The sequence below is a fragment of the Magnolia sinica genome, chromosome 16, assembly GCF_029962835.1.
Source record: "Magnolia sinica isolate HGM2019 chromosome 16, MsV1, whole genome shotgun sequence".
Taxonomy (NCBI): Eukaryota; Viridiplantae; Streptophyta; class Magnoliopsida; order Magnoliales; family Magnoliaceae; genus Magnolia; species Magnolia sinica.
This window is the reverse complement of record NC_080588.1, coordinates 69269691-69296122: the sequence shown is the minus strand read 5'-3', so window position 1 is coordinate 69296122 and position 26432 is coordinate 69269691. Positions and strand designations below refer to the sequence as shown.

At 40.0% G+C, this 26432-nt stretch overlaps 2 protein-coding genes across 2 annotated transcripts in view; both read right to left on the bottom strand.

Moving 5' to 3' along the window:
- LOC131228919 (methyl jasmonate esterase 1-like) overlaps positions 1-15364 on the bottom strand; it is a 43559-nt gene extending 28195 nt beyond the window's left edge. Inside the window, exon 1 of the mRNA XM_058224756.1 lies at positions 14813-15364. Within this exon, the coding sequence (XP_058080739.1) occupies positions 14813-15364 (552 nt within the window). The remainder of the gene's footprint in view (positions 1-14812) is intronic.
- Positions 15365-20616: 5252 nt separating this feature from the next.
- On the bottom strand, positions 20617-22873 carry LOC131229511 (methyl jasmonate esterase 1-like). Its single transcript, XM_058225486.1, has 3 exons — positions 22426-22873; positions 21062-21199; positions 20617-20974 (listed from the first exon to the last, which is right to left on the bottom strand). The coding sequence occupies exons 1-3, from the start codon at positions 22792-22794 to the stop codon at positions 20693-20695; spliced, it is 789 nt and encodes a 262-aa protein (XP_058081469.1). The 5' UTR covers positions 22795-22873; the 3' UTR covers positions 20617-20692.
- Positions 22874-26432: the final 3559 nt, after the last annotated feature.

Sequence of the window (26432 nt, the reverse complement as noted above, 5' to 3'; positions counted from 1 at the left end):
TCAACATATAATACTAGGATGATAAATTGTCCATCACTCAGTGTCTTATAATAGACACAATGATCGTATTCACTCCGAGTAAATTTCTAACTCACCATGAAAGAATCAATTTTTTTATACCACTGCCTAGGCGACTGTTTCAGGCCGTACAACAACCTCATTAACCTGCAAACCTTTTTCTCTTCCCCTTTAACTTCGTAGCCCTCTGGTTGCTTCATGTAGATCTGCTCTTCCAATTCCCTATGCAAGAATGCAGTCTTCACATCCATTTGTTCCAGCACGAGATCGTATTGGGCAACCCGTGTCAACACAAATCTAATAGATACTTGTTTAACCACCAACGCGAATATCTCTGTGAAGTCGATTCCTTCTCTCTGAGCATAACCCTTCGCTACCAACTTTGCTTTGTATCTATCATATTTTCTTTTGAATAACCACTTGCATCCGATTACTTTTCGGCCCACAGGAAGCTCCACCAGCTCCCATGTATGATTTTTGTGCAATGAGTCCATCTCATCATCCATAGCCGCCTTCCACTTTTCTGCATCAGGCTCATCGAGAGCTTCCTGAATAGTAGACGGGTTCCCCTCAGCTGTAATAAGGGCATATGCAATATTGGAGTCGTCTCTATATCTTGCCGGTAACCTGCGATCACGCAATGGATTCTTTCTCACAGGTGGCTGCTCCACCTGATCCTGTACCTCTGTTTTCGTATCTGTCTCTACCTGAGTATTATCTGTGTCAATCTGGACGTCTACGATCACCTTTTCTGGTTCCTCTTACTCCTTATGATCATTCTTGCGAAATAGGGAGCTTGCATCGAATCTGACGTCACGGCTAGTGATAACCTTGCGTGTGACTTTGTCGAATAGCTTGTAACCTTTCACACCAATGTCATAGCCAACAAAGATATATTTTTTGGCAGTATGGTCTAACTTATCTCTCTTAACTGACGGTACTTGAGAGTAAGCCTCACAACCAAATATGCGTAGATCTGAGTAGTTGAGTTTCTGACCACTCCATACTTCCTCTGAGATTTTACATTCATTTGTCATTGAAGGAGAACGGTTCACTAAATAACAGGCCGTGTTAACGGCCTCAGTCCATAGGTCCTTGCCCAACGCAGCATTACTTAACATGCATCTGGCCTTCTCCAGGAGAGTCCAATTCATTCGCTCAGCCACACCGTTTTGCTCAGGCGTGTGGTGCACTGTGTTGTGCCTGATGATCCCTTTGTCCTTCATGCCTCGCTCGCTCATGTGGCCCAGACGAGCATGCCACATACGTAAAGACGTGGAGTTTGCAATAACTGTTGCCGCTCCACCTGCTGAAGTGCTCCCAATCAGCTTGTAAAGGTTTCCATGCCTTTGTACTCTCATAACCACAAGTGCCCCTTTTGAAAATTTAAGGACACCATCAATACCGGTGAACTTGCACCCTATAGCCTCGAGTGCACCGAGAGAAATCAGACTTTTCTTCACATCAGGAATGTGCCTGACATTTGTTAAGGTACGCTCCATCCCATCAAACATATTGATGCTCACCGTGCCAATAGCCACAACATTATATGCATTGTCATTGCCCATAAAAACCTGTTCACCATCGCATTCTTTGTAACTGGTAAACCAACTCTTATGAGGAGTCATGTGATAAAACGCTCATGTGTCAAGTATTCACTCGTCTTTATGATTGTCGTGTAAGTGACCAATCATGGAAACAAACAATATCACCACCACTTGATTCTTCATCAGATGTTACCACATTGACCTCCTTAGAAGAAGCCGCTGAATTTGCATTTTAAGATTTTTACAGTCCTTCTTCATGTATCCAGACAACCCACAATTCCAACACTTTAATTTTCCTTTGCCCTTGCCCTTGGATTTGGATCTAGGCCTTGAGGATCCTGTACCTCGCTCAGAATCTCTGCCCCTTGTAATCAGTGCATCGGAAGATGCGCCCATGTCGCAGTTTAACTTTCTCATAGCCTTCCCATGAAGGGCTGAGATAACGGTGTCAATACTTAGGGTTTTATTTGCACTGCACATCGTGTCCCTGAAAGAATCATATGATGCAGGAAAAGAATTCAACAATATACATGCCTGTTCCTCATCTTTGACCACTTCCTCCATATCCAGCAATTTGCATATCAATTTATTAAAGTTGCTGATATGGGCTTCTAGATCTCCACCCTCTACCATCTTGAAGGTATAACACTGTAGCTTCAAGTGTAGGCAATTTTCAGAGGACTTCTTTGCATAGATGTTCTCTAACTTCGCCCACAAACTAGCCGCAGTTTTCTCCCTCAAAACATTATAGAGAACCTCATCCGTGAGACATAAACGGATAGAGGCTAAAACATTACTAGTGAGGTTTTCCCGTTCATCATCTTTCATGGTAGATTTTCGCTCCTCAAGAGCCTTAATCTCGCCTTGCTTGGTTAACAGGCTAACCATCTTAACCTTCCATAACTCAAAATTATTTTTTTCCTGAGTACTTCTCAATATCAAACTTGCCGTTTCCCATTATTACTAATCTTGCAGATTCAGATCTGTACCCCAACGATCTTTCTGATACCACTTGTTGGGGATTTGGTCTACGGAATCGCACAGATCTAGATCTAGGATAACAATTCAATAGTAACAAGCAATCATAGAAGAACATAAAGTTTTAACGTAGAAAACCCTTGCAGGAAAAAATCACGGCACAAAGCGACAGAGATCCACTATGAAATAGAAATTACAAGAGAGAGGACTTACCCGATTCGAATAGCCTCGAATCCCACCCTTGCTACACCCTTTGATAACCCTAGAACCCTTTAGAATACTTTAGAATTATTTTCCATACTATAGAAAAGCCCTAGTGACACCTATTTATAATTTAAGCAACTTTCCTTTTGCACCCTTGCGAAAGGCGACACAGAAATCCGCAGTCCACATCAAATTCGGAAATGAATTTGTGTAACTACGACTGATCGAAGGATAGCCACGACTGGTCAAGGGACCCCCTCAACCGGTCGTGACATCCCCTCGACCAGTCGAGCATCCCAGACACCAAAAAACTGAGCTTGCTGGACTTTGAGTCGTGTAATACTCGACTAGTTGAGCCGCTCCCACGACTAGTCGTGCAAGGGCCATACCGGTCGTGCAACCCAAAACTCTGAAAAATTGAAGGCTTTTTTGACAACAACTCCGATGCCAGGGATTGGAATCTAATAGGGCCCACCGTTATGTTCTTAAGGTAGATCCAAAACTCAAGTAGGCCTCCAGATAAGAAATACAACCACCATTGAAATATTCATGGGCCATACTAAGTTATGGATAGGTAAATATCTTCATGGTTTTCAGTTTTTCATAGTGGAAATGATCTTACCATGGGTTTTGATGGCATATAAACATTACATCAATATGGGCCTAATACAAATTTTCACTTTTAACAATGGACGTTATCATTCTCTTGTTTCCTGCAGTGTGATCTGCTCGAGCTTACAATCTATCTCATTTTTGGGATCATGACCTAACATGAACTGAAATGGATGAACGGCATAGATCAAACATACACAACAGAGTGAGACCTACAAATTTTTTGAAGCTAATCAGTGCAATGCAATTCTATTTTTTCAAACATATTTACCTCGTAAATTTCATCTCTCCCGAAGCAAAGATTAAAAGTAATCATTATCCATTTAAATTATTGTGGTGCTAAATGGTTAAACAAACATGTCCTTAAAGTTTTGATCTGCCTAATTTTTTGGAACATGTCTTAACATGGATCGGTAAAATGGATGGTTAAGGTGAATTTCTCACAAACATTGGAGTGGGTTCCGCTTAACTTCCCATTGCAAGAACATCATGTGGTCAGGGTTGATGGCCAATTCGTGTCCTGAACATCATGTGGGCTCACATTATTGTACATGTACCTGACATCCACTTCATCGATCAGGTAAGCCTTTGTTGTCTTGCATCCGTCCTTGTTGCTAATGCTGCTGTATTTTCTGATACTTCATAGAGCCTTCTTCCACCAACTCCCACAAGTCTTGTGAGATGAATAGAATCTTCATTTGAATGCTCCAATATACTCGTAGCTTCGAATATGGGCATCATATTTTGTGAATAGTTAAAGATATTGCTAAAGCTTGCTACCATATACATATCTCGAACCAAGCTCTGAAACCAAATTTGTTGGAGAAGAGGAGAGAAAGAAGATATTTTTTTGGACTTAGGAGTATTGCAAGTAGAATGCATTTGTATATTTTGAATTATGAAAGTGGATATTACAATGCTTTGAATTGTTGGAATGAAGGATTTTCCTTCTTGTTTCCTCCCATGTACATGAAGTCTCTTTGTATATACTCATAAGGAAGAATCTACATACAAGAGTAAATGAACTACAACTTCCTATAAAGAGCATTACTTACCTAGGAAACTCAAAAAACACTTTCTAAACTAGACTAGGGACACTTTCTAGACATTTCCTAGATACTTTCTAGATAGTTTAAGCATCCCATTTTATTTTTTTTTCAAAACAGTAAGTATTCCAAACCCAACCAATCCCTTTGGTGTGGCCCACCGTAACTTTAGATTACTTTCATTTTTGGATACATGCCTTAATTTGGGCAAGCAAAATAGATGAACGGAATGGATTCCCTGCAACGCCACTATATAGCTCATTAGGTTAATAAATAAATAAAATATATAACAAGTGATGAACCAATTTTTCGAGTTTTTCTCTCCTTTTCCATTTTCTTCGTTCACAATAAAAAGCTTCTGGAACCATCTATTACCTCCAAACCATCGAGAAAGTGGGCCCAAGGTCATGATCTGAACTATTCATTCAGTGGATCTTGTCATTTTAGCCCATCTTTAAAATTTATAAAAAAAAAAAAAAAAAAAAAAAAAAAACACACACACACACACACACACACACACCCACACACATAATGTACGACATGTGTCACTACCAAATCGATATCCCGAACTTCTCTCTCACTTCTCCCATCTTCATTGCTCGACAACAAGATAATTCTGCACTCAAAGCCATTCCAACCATTCATCTTACGAAAAGAAATAATAATAATTATTATTATTATGATAATAATCAGCAACGTGCATTGTGCATGAACGCTACCTCAACTACGAAGTCACAAACCTCTAAAACTACTGACAAATCTCTATTAAAGCCTTAATCACTCACTTCTCAAGTTTCCTACATTAAACTTCATCATCCTGAAAAAGTGAAACCGTCGGAAAACCATCGATCAATAAGTCACCATTAGAGAAGGTACCATCTTCCTCGGTAAGACCATTAACCATTGAGTTATATTATAGCCGTCACTGAATATAGGTCACGCATCAGGTAAATGATCTAATCCACACCTAAACTGACATTTATATGTAAATATCATAAGTATGGAATGATATTCGGCTTGCAAGTCGGTAAACATAAAAATTCCTGTATTTTTGGTTAACATGCATGAAGGCTTAAACCGCTGTACACTTTAAATTACTTTAATTATATATGTATAAAATTATATTTTAGGTGTATATGTGAGTTATTTAGTAATTACTTGTTTTTTAAACCAACTGTACACATACAATATTAATGGTGCATTGTATAGTATTATTAGATTTACATTGAATCGTTTTGTGTTGATGCATTGTTAAATAATGTACACATTAGATTGATGACTACTTGTGCATAAAAATCTTGATTATATTATGTTTGTTTTTCCCTCCTAGTATATGCTTTCTTGAGTTACCATCAAATGGTTATTATTTTTAATAATAAAATTTATTAATTCTTTTTTTTTGTTATTAAATAAGGTGCACATTGGATTGGTGATTACTTATTCACAAATATATTATGTATATTTTCCCTTATAGTGTATGCCTTCTTTGAATTACCATCAATTGGTTATTATTTTATTTATAAATTCAAAATTATTTAATAGTATTTTTGTTGTAATTGTTTCTACATGAATATTGAACTGTTATATATGTGATATGTCAATTTTTGAGAGATAAATTGTTGATGTAGTATAATTGTAATTAGTTATATATACAAAAATTATGAAATTTTAGTGTGTATGACTAAAATATCGTGATATGGATGCTCTGCCCCGAGTCATTCCCGAAAGATTGGCATGGGTGTTCTGCCGTGGGTAATTTCGTAAAAGATATACACACAGGCGCTCTGCCTGGGGTCACTCATTAAAGATCAGCACGGGTGCTCTACTTTAAGTAATTCCCTAAAAGATACAAACACACGTGCACTGTCCTGGATTAAGTTCTAAAAGATATCACGTGGTGATCTGCCCATAGTCATTCCCTAAAAGATATCACGTGGTACTCTACCCAGGGTTATTCTCTAAAATATCATCAAGGTAGATATATTCTCCAGTTAATTGTAGAGGGGTGTATTTTTAATTCAATTATTTATGGAATCATTTTCTTTAATTTTAAAATATTTTTTTGAATATTTATTGTCCTCTAAAATATTGATTTTTAAATTATTATTGTGATGTTGTATTATGGTATTAACGAACAAATTTCAGTTGGAATAAAAATGATCATATTGAGTTATCGTCCTAAAGGTGTTTAAACTATTTCAAATACTGCGTATCAATAATTCGATGAGGCATAATATTATTGATGAGCCAAAATCATACTTAGTCTTAGGGATTACTTTTGTTTTAGTTTTAGTTTAAACTTAATGAATTATGTATTTCCTTTTACTCAGTTTTATTTTAGTGAAAAAATGATGCATTAAAGTTGAATTGACTTTATTTAGTTATTTTGGAATTGTGATATGGAATTTTTATTTGTGCTTAATTAGTTGATGTAAATGATGTTATGAGAAATCTTGGTATATTGGAAATGAAAATAGTTTTATAGACTTGAATAAAAGTGAATCTTGTACCTCATGGGATGGGAGATTCGGATTCGGGTTACTCTATTCGGATATCCGAATTTCAGAGCGTGATAGACACTCTTTAGACTGACTAGGGATACTTTTTAGACATTTTCTAAATACTTTCTAGATACTTTATAGACTAGAGTAGGAAGAGCAATTATTTTCAAATTATATTTTTCAACACTATATGTAGGATACTTGTGATTCCCAGAATGTCAAGAAGGTTTCTGGAAAAAAAAAACTACATCCACCATACATATTGGAATCACCATCCCACAGAGTTAAATTTTGGAACCCCCGGTACTTGAGTGGGCCACAATCTCATTTTAATTCTTCCACTTCTCGTGTTAAGCCTGTCCATAGAAAAATGTATTCAAAAACATTTTTGTGCAATTAAAACACGCCCTAAACCATTTATTCATCAAGAGAGAAGTTTGGGAAATTTATTAGAAGAATGGCAACACCTAGTATCAGCGTTCATAAAATCAAGCATCTTTCCCTGCAATCTCTAAGAGAAACAGGCAAAGCTCCTTGGGGGTTGATAACATGACCATATGATCGGATCCTTCGATTGCTATCACTTCATTTGGTGGATTTTCTCAATAATCCAGTTTTGGAGATCCTCCTTTAGCAGCTCATCTTCCTTAAATACAATGTAAATCCGACACACCGACCCGTAATTGTCAGCCGTAAGCATGTTTTCCACGTATATGCATATTTCATAGAAGGTCCCCTCACGTACCGACATGGTGGCTAGTGTAAGATCCTAAAAAATTGAAAAAAGAAAAGTGAGAACATAGAGATTACTCATCGATGGACAAACAGGATCTGACCATTCATTAGGAGGGCCCAACTTAGTATGTGGGTGCCAGAGTCCTTCAAAAAATACTGACAGTTCAAAAGGATTGAAAAAAAAAAAGAAAAAAGAGTAGATATGAAGAGAACAAATAGATCAAGTGATGAACTAAACCAGCCTTACTTTAGGACCATGGCATTTATTGAAAGAGGCCCACCTGATGAATGGCCAAGATCTTGCACTTTTAACCGCTTTAGGCAATCGCTGTGTATCCACGTCATCCATTCGGTTCTTTAGCTCATTTTAAAGATGAGGCCAAAAAACCGATCCAAATCCAAGGTAGATCAAACCATAAGAAACAATGGTGACTGAACTCCCACCATTGAAAACTTCAATGGACCCACTGTAATGTTTATTTTTCCATCCCACCCGTTGATAAGGTCACACACACACACACACACACATATATATATATATATATATATATGAAGGGAAAATATAGATATCTGATTCGAAACTTTGTAGTCCACGAGAAATTTTTAATGATCAATTATTAATATTTCCTTTGGCGTGGTCCACCTCATATTCGAAACTTTGATACTCTGACAGAATGTGATGGATGATCCCCAGGCACTTGCAGAAACTGAATACTTAGCATACAACTAATTCACATTAAACTGTCCGAATTATGGGTCCCCTTTAGATGTATTGTGATAAAAACATTTAAGCATATTTGATTACCTGACAATCAGATGGATGGAAATTTATTGGACGGTTAAGAATATAAATATCCAGTTGTCCTGAGGAATCAAAGGTAGGGATTGTCCAACCAATCTGACTATGGGACTACCACCAAACAATACTTACAATTTAGTTGGTTTGATGTGAGTTAATGTATGTCGCCAGAATAATTCCCTGACCCGCCTGTGAATGCATATATCAAGTGACGTACTCTGACAGAGTATCAAATATTTTTAAAGACTAATTGCATTCAATAAATCAACAGTCCAGCTGTATTAGGTGAGCTGACTTGGTTTAAATATACATTTTCTGTCTTATCCCACCGCCATCAACGGGACAAGGCTTTGGCACGAAGTTCCTGCGCTGGGAACCTATCTGGGGCCCACCGTGATGTTTGTGAGAAATCCACCCCGTCTATCCGTCTTTTGAGATCATTTTAGGACTTAATGCCAAAAATGAGCAGGATCCAGTACTCAACAGTTAAAAATATCATATATATATATATTATGATTATTACTTATTTATTTATTTTTAACAAACAAGGCCAACGTCCAGGGATCCAGCGTCCAGACCCTGGACGCGGTGGGCCTACGTGGGTCCCACCTATGTAGGGAGCTAATTGGCTGGTGTACGACTACACTAGCTATATAGCTGATGTTTTGATGTCAGTAAATTCTGTGGGACCCACCTGATGTGTGGATTTTATCCACACCATCCGTCCATCTGGACGGGACCCACCATGATGTAATGTTGTATCCAAACCGTCCAACGAACGATGGGTTCCAGCAGCTTGAGCTGCTATTGACGTCTCCAAGTTCTGTGGTCCCCATGAGGCATGTAGTATACTACACCGTCCGTCCATTTAATTTGTGGGCCACATGTGTGGACCCCACCATGATGCATGCGTTATATCCCACTGTCCATCATCTGGACGGTGGGCCAACAACTCCCCACGGGCAACCCCGCTACTGTCAGACGCTGGCAAGTTCTGTGGGCTCCCTCGCCGATGTATGTGTTACATCCAAACAGTTCATCCAACCGGCGAGCTTGTGTTAAGGGCTGAGAATAAAAAATGAGGCAGATCTATTTATCAAGTGGACCACACTGCCAAAAACAGTGGGTACCATTGAGACCCCTTTTGGGGTCACGGAAGTTTTGGACCAATATGGAATTTATTTTCCTCTTATTTCAAGTAATCGTGACCTTATGATCATATTGGAAAATAAATGTTTCGGTAGGCTTGTGATGTGTTAATAGTAAAAATTATTATCTCCACTACTAGTTGTAGTATGGTCTAGATGATCTTTCGATACGATTCATTTTTTTTAGGAATGTGTGCGGTCCACTTGATGTTTATGAGGCCCATTGGTGTGGCCCATTGATGAGCCCCACTTGATGTTTATGAGGCCCATTGGTGCGGTCCATGTGATGCTGCCCACTTGATGTATATGAGGCTCATTATGATGTGCATTAGGCCCATGGGTTATGGCCCATGTGATGTATTTAAGGTCCATGTGCAGTGCCCACCTGTTGTGTATTTGTGCCCCATTTGACGAGACCCATTGTTGTGTATTTATGACCCATATGGCAAGGCCTGATGTAATATATTTGAGGCCCGTGTGCAGTACTGACCTGCATTGCGAGAACCACCTAATGTGTATTTGAAGCTCATGTGATAAGGCTCATCGTGATGTATTGAGGCCCATGAGTTATGGCTCATTGTGACGTATTCAAGTCCCAGGTGGTGCGGCCCATTGTGATGTATTCGAGGCTTATGGGACGTGGACCATTGTGATATATTTTCGGCCCATATAATGGGGCCCGACTTGATGTATATTAGGCCCATGTGAGCGACCCATTGCGATGTATATTAGACCCATGAGATGCGACCCACTTGATGTATATGTGGCCTATGTGATGCGGCCCATTGTGATGTGTATTTGACTCATGTTATAAGGCACATTGTGATGTATATGTGGCCCATGAGTGAGGCCTATACTGATGTGTATTAGGTCCTTATGTGAGGCCATGGGCCTACGATACGTTTGGTTCTATGTGGGTCACTCCTTAGGAGTAATGATGGTTAAATATCCACATTGATGGGCGATGATGGTTAAATGTCCAGACTATGACCTTCCATTAAGCCCTTTGTTAGGCCGATTACCATTTCAATTGTCGAGGCTGATTCTAATTATCGAGATCAAGGTCGATTCCGATCATCGAGGCCAATTCTAATTATCGAGATCAAGGCCGATTGTCGAGGCCGATTCCGATTGTCAAGGCCGATTATCGAGGTTGATTCAGATTGTCGAGGCCGATTCTAATGCCGATTATCGGTGCCGGTTGTTGATACCGATTATGAGTATGTGATAGCATAGCATCATGATACATGCCCATATGCATCATATGCATGTTTATTATGAGATGTGGTTGACCATTGCATGTCATTGGGAAGGTTGTTATGAGACTCCCTGATAAGCGGAGATTGTCTCACATGAGCGCATGGTATACATAGGATTGATACATGACTGGATTGTATGACTCATGCATCTTGCATTGTGTGTTGTGATTACTGTATGCGCTAGCGACATCAGTGCCGTAGCCTTCACAGGCATGTCGTGGATGGCCAAATGGGACACAAAATCTGTTACTAGCATCGGGGCGCCATAGATGTATCTGGGTGAAAATTCCTAAACCTCCGTGTCCAGGAGACGCCCCAACGTTTAAACCGAGTGGATACATGAGCGTTCGAGTGCCAAATACCAGTAAGTCGCATCTCCTATTGTGTCGTGGTCGGTTGGGAATTGGTTGTAGCCTTACCTACCCGAGGGTAGTGGGCATAAACAGGCTGAGTTTGACCAACTCGTAATTGGGTCCGCTATCGACGTGCGAGGTAGATATTGGCTGACTAATGGCCAGACGGATAGTGAGGTCTCTTCCACTTGCATGATCGTACGTCCAGTGGGCAGCGATTACATGTAAAGTGTACTACATCTGGTGATGATCCTAGAGATGTATGGTACTGATATGTGGATTTATTAAGCAGGAATTGTATGCTCATTCATTCATTTATTCGCTATCCACTTGGGCTGGTGGTGCACAACTAATTGATATGTGTACCTTCGCAATGGCCAGGATTTCGGTCGGGGCGCACAACCAACCTGTGATCAGGAGTTTACCACATTGAGTCTGACTATCCAAATTTTGGTATGAGACTGATTTGGATAGAAGTCCCTTGTGGTCGACCCCGTAGCCTGCGATACTACATACTATCATCCCGACTTCACACTCCAGCTTGGTCATTTCATTCGCATTGCATATTTCATTGCATCCTCAGCACATAGCATTTGGTTTACTGTGCTTCTGTATTGCATAACCTGAATAAGGTTGACAGTATTCATAGACTCGGTATTTGATATTTGGCTTACTATGTCTCCGCATTGCATAGCTGATATACATTGCTTCCTCAGTATATGATATTGACTTATTATGTTGTTGCATCGCATAGCCTGGATAAGGCTGATAGTATTTATGAACGTGCTAGCATGTTTCCGCATTACTTTGATATTGTACGATTTATGGATTGTCAGTATTTCTGCTTACTCTGATATTTATATGCTTGGCACATGCATCGCACACACTTACACCACCCTCTAAGTTTTCTATAAGCTTATGCATAATAGATGCGTGCAGGTGACGTTAGGTTGCAGTAGCGTTGAGCTTTGAGCATGCAGTTGTCTTCTGGAGCTTTGATTTTCAATATATGTATTTCCCTTTCAGCACTGTATTCAACTGTTTATATTAGTGGATATGTGATGATGATGTTGCCTTTGTGATTTGGGTATACTTGTGGTTATGCTTCTTACGAGATAATGTATGTTGAAAAATCCTCTTTATAGGATCCTAGGATCGGAACCTGGTGTATGGGCACTAGAAGTCGAGAATGTGGTACTACGGAGGCTATCGGCACCGAATTCGGCGATCGAAAATTTTGTGAGCCTGGTTTTCGAGTTTGGGGCGTGGCACTTATGGATTGAATATTGCCTTGTGAATTCAAGGCATTTATCAATCGAGAAAGATAGTGATTGACCTTATTATGTCCTTAATTTCCTACATCAGTTGGTATCAAAGAAAGGTTTTTTTCTTGAATTTATGGCTTTTAACGACGAGTCACGCAACATTTCCATGGACGGTGCTCCGGGAAATGTTTCTTTAACAACAACGACTTTCGAAATAGCGTAGGAGAGAATTGGAAAGTCATGCAAGGGCTGCGGGCTGCCATCGATCGCATGACGGAGGCCCTAGGTGCAGCTCCATGTTCATGGTGGTGATTTGCACCACATAAGCGCTAAACTTCGTAACAATGCCGATCACAAGGTGATACCGGTGGTGAATCGTAGGATCATGCCTAAGGAGATGGGATCTAGTGATGAGGAAATCGACAACATGATCCTCCAACATCCCAAACAAGACGACAATTGGGTTGATAAGACGAATTGAGAATTCAGGATAAAAGTCAACCTTCCTCTATATCGAGGACTTCATTGATTGATTGTTAGAAGTCGAACGCTTCTTTGATAATATGGATATTACTGAAGAGAATAATGTTAAGCTCATGTCTTACAAATTGAAGGGCGGAGCTTCAGCTTAATGGGAGCAACTTCAGCTTACACGGACGAGACAGATAAAAGCACCAATCTGCATGTAACAAAGGATGAAGCAATTATTGTGAGTGCAATTCCTCCCTAGTGATTACGATTTGGTATTGTTCCAACAATACCAAATTTGTCGGTAGGATAACCGATCAGTGAGAGATTATTCAAAAAAATCATATTGTTTGTTAACAAGAGGTGATGTAATTAAAACGAGGTCACGACGGGCCTTTGAATTCATTAGTGATGTACAAGTGGGCCCTATGGAAATGGGAAACCAACCCAAGATATCTAAAGTGGAGGGACAGTCTCTCGTAATCAAACGGAATTTCGTCAAACAATCTAAGGAGACAGGAGATATAAATGCATTAGTTAAAAAGAAAAAATATGTGGAGCCCATGAACCTCACGGAGAATTTGAAATCAGTGTCATAGGAGTTTAAGGTAATTATGTCTAATGAACTTCTTACGAAGTTACATCCTATGTAAGATATACAAAACTACATTAATCTTGTCTCAAATGGCAAGTTTGCCTAATTGCACGCATTATCATAAAAAATATAAGATATTGCAAGCATAAGCGGAGGAACTGATATATAAGGGTCAAGTCAAGGAGAGCATGAGTATATGTGTTGTTCCAGGGCATGAGTCTAACGTTTAGTACAACAAATTATGCTAACAAACATTGGTGCCAGAAGGTGTTTCAAGTGGATGATAATGTGTTAGTTCACTTACATGAGAAAAAGTTTCCGACTGTGACATATAATAAGTTGGTGAATAAAAAGATAAATTATGTTCTGATCCTAAAGAAAATTAGTAATAACACCTTTGTTCTTAATTTTCCAGAGGACATGGAGATCTCAAGGATTAATTTCATTGTAGCAAACCAGTATCTGTGTCGTGAACCAAGTTCGTTGAAGAACTCAAGAAAGTTAAACATGTGTCGTGAACCAAACTCGAGGATGAGTTTTTTTTTTTTCAAGTGGAGGAGTTTGATGTAGGATGAGGATCAAGCACGTTCTTAATGCATATGAACCGAAAGAAGCCTAAGGAGAAATTAACAAAATTTCAGCATGGTTTGCTAGCTGATTTTTACTAGTTTAGACAGGTCGCTAATCTGTTGCCAGGTCGAAATACTATTTGACATGTCGAAATTCAAAGAATTTATAATTTTTCTCTCCAAATGTTTTTGAATCATTTTGACAGGTCCACGACATGTCGAAAGATGGTTGAAATTTACATGTTTTTTAAATTTTGTTTTCTTATTTGATTATGACTCTTTTAATTATATTTTAAGATTTGTTTAGAGTTATTTAAGAATGTTAAACTCATTTTTAAGGGAATCTTATCAATAAAATTTCTTTAGTAACTTTTTTAATTTCTCGTGGATCCGAGAATTTTCTTTTATGTATTCAACAGTGACTTATGGATTAAAGGTGTTTATCGAGCCAGGAAGATGGATGATAGACCTCATCACGTTCTTCCCTAACAAAATAATACTCACAAGATGGAAACTCTCGTGCCTTTGCTGTCGAGAGGAATTTTGTATATATATAGCAGTTTACAGATGATATAGAAATTATGTCCTAGAGTAATTGTAGGAATTGAAAAAATTATAGGAGAGATTAGCATATAGCTATAATTACAATCTTTACATAAATGGAAAGGAGTGAATGAATAAAATTCCTCAGATCATGGAATGGAATCGAGCTTACTGTCATCTGTTGACTTAATCTTGTTGTCATCTGTTTTGGAAGGTGTTTCCTTAATACGCCCTGCAAGCTCATCGAGGAATGCTGCACGTTGAGCTTGGACCGAAGATGGGAAAACCTTGTAGAGACTAATGCCTTTGTGAGGCCATCGGCTAATTGGTCCTTGCTTGATACAAAACAAACTTCCAATGATTTCTGCTGAACTCTTTCACGAACGAAGTGATAGTCGATTTCCACGTGTTTTGTACGTGCATGAAACACTAGGTTTGTTGTAAGATAGGTCGCCCCTATGTTGTCACACCAGAGAACGAGGCGCTGGGAAAGAAAAATGCCGAGCTCACGTAGTAGAGATTGGAGCCAGATAGAATCAGACGTGGCATGAGCAACTGCTCGGTACTCAGCTTTGGTGCTTGATCGAGTCACAGTCGGTTGTTTTTTAGAGCTCCATGAGATTAAATTGTCACCAAAAAATATGCAAAAACCAGAGGTTGATTTCCGATCGTCGGGGCATCCGGCCCAGTCAACATCGGAATAAATTGAGAGCTGTGTAGACATGCTAGGCCGAATGAGTAATCCAAAATTAATGGAAAACTTGAGGTAACATAGTATCCTTTTCACCGCTGTCCAATGTTCATCAGTGGGTTTATGCATAAATTGGCACACTTTATTTACGATGAAGGAGATATCGGGCCGTGTCAAAGACAAGTATTGCAAGGCTCCAACTATGCTTCGGTAGGTAGAGGGATCAGAGTATGGAGCACTCGAAAATAGTTATAGCTTCTGGGATGAAGACATGGGTGAAGAGACAGGCTTGCAATCGAGCATTTTCGTGCGACTAAAAAGATTATATATGTACTGACTTTGAGATAAGAATAGCTCCTCTTTCACGTGATGAGTTGCAACGCCCAAAAAGAATCTTAGAACACCCAGGTCTTTGACAACAAATTCACTAGCGAGGGCGGATATCAATTTAGATATAGCTTGCGAGGTGGAGCCAGTGATGATTATATCATCAACATATACCAGCACAAAGAGAGTAACCAAAGCTTGCCTAAATGTGAAGAGAGAAGTATCAGAGCTTGAGTTGACAAAGCCTAGTGATTGAAGGTGCTCATGTAGGCGATGGTACCAAGCCCTTGGGGCTTGTTTCAAGCCGTAGAGTGCTTTGTGCAGTTGACATACATGATTAGGAAAATTAGGATGAACATATCCAAGAGGTTGATGCATATATATACCTCCTCCAATAGATTCCCGTGAAGAAATGCATTTTGTATGTCAATTTGATGAATTGGCCAGTGTTTGGAGACTGCAATGCTTAGAACAAGCCGGATGGTTGTGGGCTTGACCACTGGACTGAATGTGTCGTCGAAGTCGATTCCGGGCAGTTGGTGGTAGCCCTTTGCAACCAACCATGCTTTATGGCGTTCGAGAGTGTCGTTGGCATTGAGTTTGGATTTGAAAATTCACTTGGAGCCGACAATGTTCATGTTCGGTTGTGATGACACTAGAGACCAGGTGCCATTCTTCATAAGAGCTGTGAATTCGTCATCCATTGCATTGCGCCACTCATTATGTTTACTTGCTTCTGTATAATGCATGGGGGAGTCAGGAACACCACCTGCAACAAAGAAAGACTGCGGAAGTGGGTAGCGAACTGTTCCATCAATGAAGGTCTTTGGTTTCACGATGTGGTTCTGGGACCGTGTGGTCATTTGGTGGGAACGGAGTACCGGAGGTTCTGCAGCAGCGGCAAGCTCTATTGACGGTTAGGTGGCGGACATGTTTAAGGGAAGAGCAGGGGAAGGTGGTGACAAACCAGAAACAGGGGAGTCATTTGAGTGGGAGACGACATGTGATTGGATGGATTGGAGTGGGACGACGTCGTTGCATTAAGATGTGAGGTAATGGGGGACATGTCATTGGCATAAGGAGATGACTCATGGGAGGATGAGTGGGTGTCGTTGATGTTGAGGGGAAAAGGTAGAGCAACAGTTGGGCTGTGTACGGGCTGGGGGAGAGTGGGTTTGTGTGATGTGCTGGCAAATGGGAAGATGGTCTCATCGAATATAACATGCCGAGATATGAATATTTTGCCACTTGAAATCCAAGCACTTGTATCCACGATGCATGTTGCTAAGACCAATGAAAAGACATTGCTTTGAGTGAAAATCAAGTTTGTGCTGATTGAAGGGATGGAGGTAGGGAAAGCAAGCACACCCAAAAATTTTAAGTAGTGAGAAGTCAGGAGCATGTTTATTGATTTTTTCAAATGGTGAAATACCAAGTAGAGTTGTGGGGAGACAATTTACGAGATACGTTGCCATTAAAAAGGCATGATCCCAATAGGCATGGGGAACACTACCGTGAGATAGAAGAGAGAGTCCCGTTTCAACGATGTGACGGTGCTTCCTCTCAACGGACCCATTTTGTTGTGATGTGTGAGGACAAGTTACACGATGTTGAATGCCAATTTTGTAGCGGTATTCTCCTCCCCAATCCATTTGTACTGCTTTTATTTTGCTTTCAAATTGGTGTTCAACTAGTTTTTGAAAGGAATGAAAAATTTGCATCACATCCGATTTGTTGGGTATGGGAAAGAGCCATGTGAATTTACTAAAATGGTCAACAAATGAGACATAATATTTATTTCCAGTGGTTGACATAACAGGGGATGGACCCCATACATCAGAGAAAATTAATTCAAGAGGAGAATGGGAACTAGACCTTGAATCAAAAAATGGAAAACAATGACTCTTTCCTTGTTGACAAGCGGAACACGCACCCGCCATTTTATTTGATGAGAGTGGTAGAGAGAACTTGGAGACGAGTTGCCGAACGGTTTGATAAGATGGATGGCCCATCCGACAATGCCAGACGTCTAGAGGAGCGCGGTGAGAAAGGAATGATTGGTGAGATGTTGTTGGTGTAGTTGATGGTGGGAAGGAGTAGAGGCCATATTTAGTTTTGCCGCACATTAGAATTCTCCCCGTGGTTCCGTCCTTCACCAAAAAGAAAGATGGGTGAAACTCAATATAAACATTATTTTCACTTGTAAATTGACTCATAGATATCAAATTCTTTTTAATCTGTGGTACATGTAATAATTGAGATAAAGTGAAAGAATGAGTTGGAGTTGATATAGTAGCAGAGCCAATATTCTTTATAGGCAAACCTGCCCCATCGTCGACATGGATTTGATCACCTCCATGGTATGGCTCCGAGTGTAAGTTGAGGTTCTATAAATCATTTGTGAGATGATTTGTTGAGCCAGTATCAGGGTACCAATTTGTGTCCGGAGTTGATGAGGACAAGGTCATGTATGCTGTCATGGTTGGAGGGGCACGTTGGTATGCATGATCGAAGCGATAGTAACACTGTATGGTAGTGTGACCAGTTTTGCCACACACTTGGCAAGATGGTCTCGGGTTGGGTGGGTTACTCTGATGTGAATTTCCTCACCCACGTCCACCACGACCTCTGCTTCTGGAGTTAGAATTGTTGTAGGATTGTTGAGGCTGTGATGAACGTTGGTTTTGTTGGGATTTTCCACCACGATTGCATTGATCATTCCGAGTTGCCACATCCACCGAACCTACTGTGGCGTCAAGAGCAGATTGTTGTTGCTCTAGGCGTAACTCAAAGCTGAGGAGATGGTTAAACATCTCTTCAGAAGTCATTTTGTCGACTTGAGTTGAAATGGAAGTCACAATGGCATCATATGAGGTATCGAGGCCTCCAAGAAGGTAAGTAGTGAACTCATGACTTTGTAGGGGCTGTCCAATGGCAGCAAGGGTGTCGGAGTAGGATTTCATTTTCTGCAAATAGTCAGAAATGGACATATTTCCTTTCTTAGTGAGAGCCAAGAATTGGCGAGTCTAAATTGCTCGAGCTGAAGAGATGGAGGAGAACATTTTCTCAAGGGAAACCCATACTTCTCTAGAAGTTGAGAGACCTACCATCTGAGCTAAGATGGCCTTGGACAGAGAGGATACCAAGGTACTGAGAACAACCTGGTCTTGATCATACCAGGAGTTGAATTTTGGGTTAGGAATTTCTGTGGGGGCAGAGGTGGAGGTGGCTGTATCGGGGTTGGGTATGGTTGGTGGGGGTGCAGATATGGTTCCATCAACATATCTAAACAGACGTTGGCCACGCAAGTAGGGGACGATTTGTGTTTTCCAAAAGAGATAGTTGTCTTTGGTGAGCTTGATTGTAACCAGACTATGGATACTTGCAGGGTTAGTAGGAGTATTGGGTGAGGCCATGGGATCGAGCTTGGAAAAAAAAAGACAGAGGTCACGGTTTTGCTCTGATACCATAACAAAATAATAATCACAGGATAGAAATTTTCATGCCTTTGCCATCGAGAGGAATTCTGTATATATAGCGGTTTATAGATGATATAGAAATTATGTCCTAGAGTAATTGTAGAAATTTGAAAAATTATAGGAAAGATTAGCGTATAGCTATAATTACAATCTTTACATAAATAGAAAGGAATGAATGAATAAAATTCTTCAGATCATGGAATGGAATCGAGCTTGCTGCCATCTGTTGACTTAATCTTGCTGTCATCTGTTTTGGAAGGTGTTTCCTTAATATTCCCTGTGTCAATTCCCCAGTGTCATGCACATTAAGCTTCACACACGGTTAAAGTATCAAATAAACACATGGGGAAAAATCAGTAGAAAGGGTAACTTGATGCACATAAAAGGCATGTACCTGAGCTATTTGTGTTCACATTATTTTGCTCTTCTTTGTTTAAAATGTACTAGCACAGTACTCGTAACCTGGTTAAATCTTCGATTGCTCTACAATTATTTAAGTGGGCTCCACAAAAAGAGTTGAACCTCACCAACCCTACAGCCGTCGTTTCAGTTAATTATAAACAATGGAACTGGCCTGACAAAAGGGGATATGCCACACCCAGGCTTCCCAACCACCAAAAACCAGCAACTGAAACCACCTTACCGGCAGCTGAGAAGGAAGGCAGCCACCCACACTAATCAGCATCGGATCCACATCAGGTGAGCCCCTTGATTTACAGACCTTTGTGGTGAAATATCTGCCCAATCTATCACTTAGGTGGGCCACACCCTAGTGAATAATTTGAATAGGATGTCAACCATAGGTTTATACTCTAACCTGTTAATCATGTGGTAATAACTTAGATAAAGAGAAACCTAAAAAATCAGATTGACCCAAAAAACTCAGGTGGGTCAAGACACTGTAACTCAAAGGTTTCAGCCATAAATTGACATTGTTCCTTGGCTGGTGGCCAACTGAAGTTTTAAATCAAGCTGATTCTTGTGATGTACAGTGATACTGAGGGGCTGCATCTGATAGATGGAGTGGATGTCAAACAACAAAATGGTGGGTCCCAAAAAAGCTCAGTTGTTGTACCCACTTTCTACAACACATGAGTCTTCTAATATGCTCCAGTTTCTAAGGGGGGAAATCTCAACTGCATGTTGAGAAGCATGCCGTTGGATCCACCTACAAATGACTTAAATATTAGTTAATTTATTTTTCTTTGTAAACAAACTCACCCCACATCCTTTAATAAGCATGTGGATTGGATACTATGGAAGGATTTGATTGACCCAACGCTATTATATATTAAATATGGGCCACTCAAAGTATATTTGAAAGTTGCTGGGAAGATTACATCTATACAATAGTCTGCCGTCCAATCAAATCATATCCTACTTTTTATATAAAAATTAATAATAATAATAATTAAAACAATTTCAAGAAAATATTTTCCCTGTTTCTGGCATTATACACAGGCCAGATGAGCCTATGTATGAAAGATAAGCAACAACTCATTTCTCAAAAACTGTAAAAGCTACTTATTTTTGGAACCCACAGGGAAGAAGATAATCAAGCATATTTCTCAACAATTTCAAGCAGGCATTTGTGCAACTCCTGTGGCTTTGACAGCATGACCATATGATCAGAATCATCAATCTCCTTCACCTCCCTTGGTGGGTAATTCTCAATAATCCAACGTTGGAATTCCTCTTTAAACACTAAATCTTCCTTGCATATGATGTAAACTCGATTAACAGTCCCATAATTCTCATTGGAAAGGATACCACCCTTTGACAGGTCTTCAATGTACAATCGTGCCGGCCGCATTAACATGGTGGCTAGTGTAAGATCCTGGCATGATATGAAAATACATAGTATGTGAATAAAGCCATATATAGTTAGTGATTATCGTAAGTACATTGGATGATTAATCCTTACCTCATGCTGGCAACATTGATATAAATGCGATGCAAGATACTTGGGGCCGTAGATGAATGAAGTGGGAAGTTTGTCCTCTCCTTTGTCAAAGAACATCTTAGAATCAGACAGCGAATCCAATGGGTTCCTCTTCAAATTCTAATTTTCACCGATAAAAACGACTATTAGAGAAGAGTGAATCAATTTTTATTTTTATTTTGTTTATTTTTGCTTTTGTTTTTATAGTAAACCAGTTCTTTGAATTTCTCATAAGAACATTTTGAAAATAAAAAATCATGCTTTTATTTCTATTTTCTTAGGCAAGAGAACTTAGACTTCTTACCAGCCTTTCGGAAAGTTCAGATCTGCCACATGTGTTTCGTATTTGCATCTGTGGATTTGTAGGGCTCTACATGTGTGTGTAATTAACAAATTAATATCTGTTCTAATAGATGGTATTAAGGGTGAATATGGAACCGGTAGAACCAGTAGAACCGGTAAACCAGACCGGAACCGATCAGACCGCACAGCTTGATCCGGTTGTGAAGTGAACCAGTTCCAGTTCGGTTCCGAAAATTAAAGAACCGGTTGTTCCGTTCAGTTCTCAGTTTGGGATTCTGCTGAACCTGGAACCAGAACCATTGATCAATAAACATTTAAATTTTATTTTTAAAACATAAAAAACTTTACCATTCATCAAATGGATCATAACACGAATAGACATTGGCAGCAAAATCATTTTGGAAACACGAAAGGGTTATAAAAATAAACAATTGCAAAATTACTCCCTGTTTCGGTAGAAGAGTTTGGGCAACATTATAATAATAAATAAATAAAAACTTGCAATTGGGCTGTACAAAGCCCAGAACCATGGAGCTAAACCAGAACAGAACAAGTTCTTTATGATCCAGTTTCAATTCAGTTCTAGGGTGCAAACGGTCCAGTTCCGGTTCTAGCTTTCTTAGAACCATTGGAACAGTTCAGTTCCAATTTCACCCCAAAACTGGACCAAACCGAACCAGTGTACACCCGTAGATGGTATAGCTACAAAACCACCAAGGAATTAGCTATTAGAGCGGTCTTAACCCTCATTTGGGGTCTGGCCCACTTATATGCTATCAGCACAATCAGGACTGCTCATCGCCAGCGCTCCATTGAAAACCACCATGATCCTGACCATCCAATTTCTAACCTATAAAGAGATGGTCAATCAGAGCAACTGTTCACCCACATGATGAACGGTTCAGATCTTCTTGGGGAAACATGAGTCAGTCCCCAGTCATGAACTTATCATCTTGTATATAGATGATATTTATATTAAAAGACTTCACATGAGAAATGATGGAGCCTAGAGCAAATCTCATACTATAGCTAATCACAAGTACCTCTTCCATTAAGCTAGCAGGCGGATTTGCCAGGCCTGGCATCAATGCTGAAATAAAAATGGCTACTGAGATCTTTTCAGGGAACCTCTCCATGGTTAGTGAAAGACCAAAGCCACCGAAGCTATGACCGACGAGCACCACCTTTTCTTGAGGAGGGACTAAGGCCATTGTTTCCATCAAAGGTTTTACATAGTCGTCGATTGTGTGGAGCTCATCGAGTTGAGTGGTGTTCACCCCACAACCAGCGAGATCAAGCACGGTGACTCGGTGGCCCACCGACCTTAGCAATGTCGCGAGCTTATACCAACACCATGCACCATGGCATACACCATGCACCAGAATGAAATTCTTCTTGGTCATGTTCTCCATCACCTTCTTCTTCTTTCTTCTTCTCTTCTCTGATAATAACGAAGTTGTTTTGATTATTTGTATGTTTTATAACATTTTATGTATATGAAGACAAGCACAACCTGGTTTATCTGTCCAAAATAACGGAAATGTTATTATCATCTGTTTATTAAGGTTGTTGGAGTAAATAAATCCTTCACAGGCTACCCTATGGAAAAGTTTCATGGGCCTACACCATGATGTAAGTGTTTTATCCACGCCGTTCATTCATTTTGGTAGTTTATGTTAGGGCATGAGATGAAAAATGAAGCATATACAAATCTCATGTGGACCACACTACAGGAAACAGTGGTGATTGAATGTACACCGTTAAAAACTTCCTAAGGCCGGCTGTAATGGTTATTTGCCATCCAACCTGTTGACCAAGTCACATGGACATGGATGAAGGGAAAACATACGTATCATCTTCATCCAAAAAATTTGTAGCCTATAAGAAGTTTTTAATGGTAGGCATTGAACCTCTACTGTTTCCTATAGTGTGGTCCACTTAAGATTTATATCTGACTCATTTTAGGGGATCATGGCCTAACATGAGCGGGCAAAATAGATGGCCGTCGTGGATTAAAAAGCATAAACCATGGTGGGGCCCACAGAGCTTTTCATGTAGCACGTACGGACGTTGGTGCATGATCTATTTACTTCAATTTTGGCCCCATGACTGAAAATAATCTTATAGAACGGATGGACAGCGCACACAAGACACATATTTCAACTGTGGGCCCCACAATTTAATCACCCGCTGTCCTTCCTGTTACGTCGTGCCACAATAATATCGGCGTGGTTCCTCGTGACTGACGCTAACCCAGGCCTTGTCGGCAGAAATTTCTGGTGATAGATTCCGCGTGTGACGACGTTGCTCAAGCTGTGGGGCCCACCGTGATGCAAGTGTTTTATCCACACCGTCCATCCCCTTTTCCAACACATTTTAGAGCATGAGTACAAAAACACCCAGCACTGAAAACTTCCAACGGCCCACCGTGATGTTTTATTTTCCATCCAACCTTTGTCGGCTTCAATTCCCATTGTTTTCTGTAGTGTGGTCCACATGAGCATTCTATCCGCATCATTTTTTAGTCTCATGGACGGCATGAATAAAACATATATATATATATATATATATATATATATATATATATATATATATATATCACGGTGGACCCCACAGAGCTTGGGCGACGTCCTGCCACAGGAATATCGACAATCCGCTTCCTCGTCACTCACGCTAGCCCAGAAGCAAGTGGGCGGAACCTTCCAAAGATGGACTCCGTGTCCATCAGGTAAGCTGCCTCGTGTTAACCGTCAAACAAAGAGATAATGTTCCAAAGCTCAGGTGGGTCATGCCACTTCATTTTAGAGGTTTTGACTATAAATTTACACTGTTCAATGTACGTTGGCCCACGTAACTATTGGATCATCTTGTTGATCTCATTCACATGGAAAATGATTTCTCCGGCATTTGAGATAGTCACCAGCAGCAACTCCCAGCAGCCCCATATGGCTGCATGAGAATAAACTTTCATCCATCCATCATGTTGGTCCAGCTACTTGCATGTTTTCCCAAAAATAAACATTTATTTTGGCCATCAATAGAAAAGTTTAGCCAATTTTTTCATATTCATACATTTATTTTGCAAACCGTGGCCCACCTGACAAGTGCCATGGTGACCCATGTGTGACGCGTACATGATCTTTATTTGCAAGGCTTTCCTAATTTAATTCCTCATCATGAGTGTACGGATGAGCCCTACTTAATGGCTTCAGTTCAGACCAATTAAGAAATTGAGTCAGGTTTAGGTCTCACCTTTTGAACCCAGTTAAAAATCAGGCTTAGTTGAGTCTTGGTTGGGTCCATCCGGTTAGATTTGGATCAGGTCAAGTTGGTTGGTCCTTTCAGGGTAGTTTTGATAATAAAATTACATATATATAGTATGCACTAATTACACACATGAAAGAGAGCTCATTTATATATGTGCATGTGTCAAAGTGGCACATGTAGGCACCATCTAATCCAACCATCATGTACGCTCAACCATGTAAATTCTCTTAATTGTATCGAAGCCTACTCGAAACCTAGAACCAAAGATCCGATAATACCCGAACCCGATTAACATCCCTATGTCTAGCTTTGCTAAGGGCACACGAATTGCGCAATTAAGCTCATGACTAACCTTAAGTTTATGAAGCAGGAGAAGGAGGCGGGTCCTTGAGCTCTAACAGCAGCGGCGCCTTAGTAGAAGATACTGAGAAACAAATGCACTAATGCTGAGAGTAAAACACTGAGAACACAACTTTGCATTTACATCAACCTCAAATGCATGCCCCAATGGAAGGAATGTTTTCTACACAAGGCCACAAGAAAGAGTTCTCTCTCTTTAAACATCTTCTCCCCATGGCCAATGATACAACAAAACAAACAGGTGAAAGGAGTTGACTGTATGTCATTTCTCTCACTAGAGCTGTAATCATCCTCCAACACATGGTCTACACCATTCTCTACCACTTAACATCCAATGTTAGAGCTTCTGGAGGAAGAACAACTGACGGGAACTGAGTAAAAGAAACGTTGGACATCAGATTGCTCCATGCTGTGGTGTCCACCTCGACAAAAGGCATCACCTTCTTTAACATGATAGGCTTCAGCCTCCCTCCTTCCAGCCTTGCCACGACCTCAAAAAATGGATGGACAGGTAAAATTTCTCACAAACGTCACAGTGGGCCCCACTTGGGTTCCAGCCAAGGAACTTCCTCAAAAGTAGTCTTTTGCAATAAATCTGTCCTTATTTTCTTAAGATAAACAATTACCTGTCCGTGGCCGGGTGCGTTCACGGCCTAAATGGAAAAACATCCGCTAATGGATCTCCGTTGGAAGAGCATTTATTGGAAGGAAACAGTCTATTAATATCCACCAATGTAACCAATGCCCTTTTACCATGTCATTTTAGTAGCCTTTTGGCCAGAAGTGTTCAGTATCCAACCCGCTCCCACCACCGAATACAGGAATCGGAAATTAGTTAGCCCATGTGATGTGATGTTTGTGAAAAATCCACGTCTTCCATCCATTTTTCCAGCTCATGCGGGTACATGAGCCTAAAATGAGGCAGATTCAAAACTCAAGTGGGCCTCGTGAAAGGAACTAGTGGGGATTAAATGCCCACCGTTTAAACATTGATGGGGCTACAGATGTTTCATATCTGCGTTTCCGGTTCATCCTAGTGGAAATAATCTTAATAGTATTAGTGGCAGAGAAGTAATTCAAAATAAACTATTAATGTGCTAATATGGGTCCTAGTTTTAATGTTTCATGAATAACAATTAGGCTTATTTAATTATCAATCTATGGAGTTGGTAGATATTTATTGGACAGCTAAATAAAAATATCCATGGTCTTTCAACAAATGTCTTCTAATCAGTTGTCAAGATTGCTCAATCAATCATTCTGATTTTGGGGATGTAAATTATGGCAATGGATTCCACAATTTAGTAACTTTAATATTTGAGTTGATGTATTTCGGGTGTACAATTCCTGAAGTAAAACGAGGATCAAGGACATTCCTAACACACGTGAATCGGAACAAGCTTGAGGAGAAATTGAAAAAAAT